Raw genomic sequence first — 1,227 nt, 5'->3', positions numbered from 1 at the left:
ACAAGAGGGAAGACACTGTTACATGCCAGCGGGTACAGAGAAGGAAAATATGGCAGGGCTCTGCTTCATCTCCAACCCTAGGAAGATTAACTCACCGAAGGGATAGGACTGGGCTGAAAGGAGAAGAGGTCCAGACCTGGCTCTTTCCAACATCCAGCTCCTGGCAAGCGACATCAGCTGCAGGTGAAAAACTCCTTTCCTAGATCTACACCCCTTGTGTTCCGCCAGACGTGCCACCACACCAGCCAAACCGAGTCAGAGGGAGCCTCGAGGATACCTCAAGGTTCAGAGCTCTGCTTGCCCCTGGGCAGGAAATTCAATCCCCATCCTTCCTCTTTCCTACAGCGAACTGTCCAAAATGCAACACCTGCTTAGCGAACGCTTGGCAGAACCGGATGTGGCCAGGCCCATAACCCTGGATGATGGGGAAAGGATCTTAAATACAGAAACACCCTTTTCCTCGCAGGAGTTCAGCCTCAGGCAGGACAGGATAAAAAACACCCTCCTTGCCAACAGATTTTCCTTACCTGTCCTTGCTCCTTCTGCAGTTCTTGGCTGTTCTTGGACTTCTTTGGCTTAGAAGGGCCTCCGGGGCTGGAAAAGGTTGTTGGCAGCTTTGAAGAGGGCGTATCGAGCCCAGGAGATGGTGCAGCTACGGAAGAGCCCCCCAGACGCTGTCCGTCTCCAAAAAAAGGGACAAACGGGACAGACTCAGGCACCGAGGAAGGCCACGGCTCCTCCAAGCTGGCTTGAGATTCTCCGATCGCGTCTTGCTTGTCTGTGCAGCTGCTGGAAGACACGGCCACATCCCTGTGGTCCAAGTCCTTCGGGAATGTGTTTGCTTGAGGTAGGGGCACATCCACTGCTCCTCCAGTAAAGCTGGGCGTCGCTGCCAGCTCCTCACACTGTACGACGGTGCCCGCAGCTTCCTCCTGGCCAGGCGAGCTGCATTTCTTCATGACAACTCTAACAGACACCAAAGGGAACAAACCCAAACCAATTTACTCTACCAGCACTGCCCGCCCGGTTCCCAACACAGCCCTGACACACCAAAGGCAGCTGGACCCAAATCTCGCCCCGATTTAGTGATCTGCTTCTCCAGACATGCCCACAGAACAGGCCCCAGTCGCTCTGGAGAGAGGGGTGGGGGGCTTTGTGCAGGAACGAGACCAGGAGCCACCCACTGCAGGGGAAGAAAACCGCCCCCCGGGGGAGCACAGCAGGCTT

The 1,227-nt window shown here is 55.7% G+C and overlaps 1 protein-coding gene across 1 annotated transcript in view; it reads right to left on the bottom strand.

Annotated features, from left to right (window-relative positions):
• Positions 1-527: 527 nt before the first annotated feature.
• Positions 528-1,227, bottom strand: part of ASPSCR1 (alveolar soft part sarcoma chromosome region, candidate 1) — a gene marked incomplete at its 3' end in the record, with an annotated part of 10,772 nt that continues 10,072 nt past the window's right edge. The window contains exon 5 of the mRNA XM_010159329.1: positions 528-966. Within this exon, the coding sequence (XP_010157631.1) occupies positions 528-966 (439 nt within the window). The remainder of the gene's footprint in view (positions 967-1,227) is intronic.

This window comes from Eurypyga helias, unplaced genomic scaffold, assembly GCF_000690775.1.
Source record: "Eurypyga helias isolate BGI_N326 unplaced genomic scaffold, ASM69077v1 scaffold23149, whole genome shotgun sequence".
In the NCBI taxonomy this organism is placed as follows: domain Eukaryota; kingdom Metazoa; phylum Chordata; class Aves; order Eurypygiformes; family Eurypygidae; genus Eurypyga; species Eurypyga helias.
This window is presented reverse-complemented; position numbering and strand designations above follow the sequence as displayed.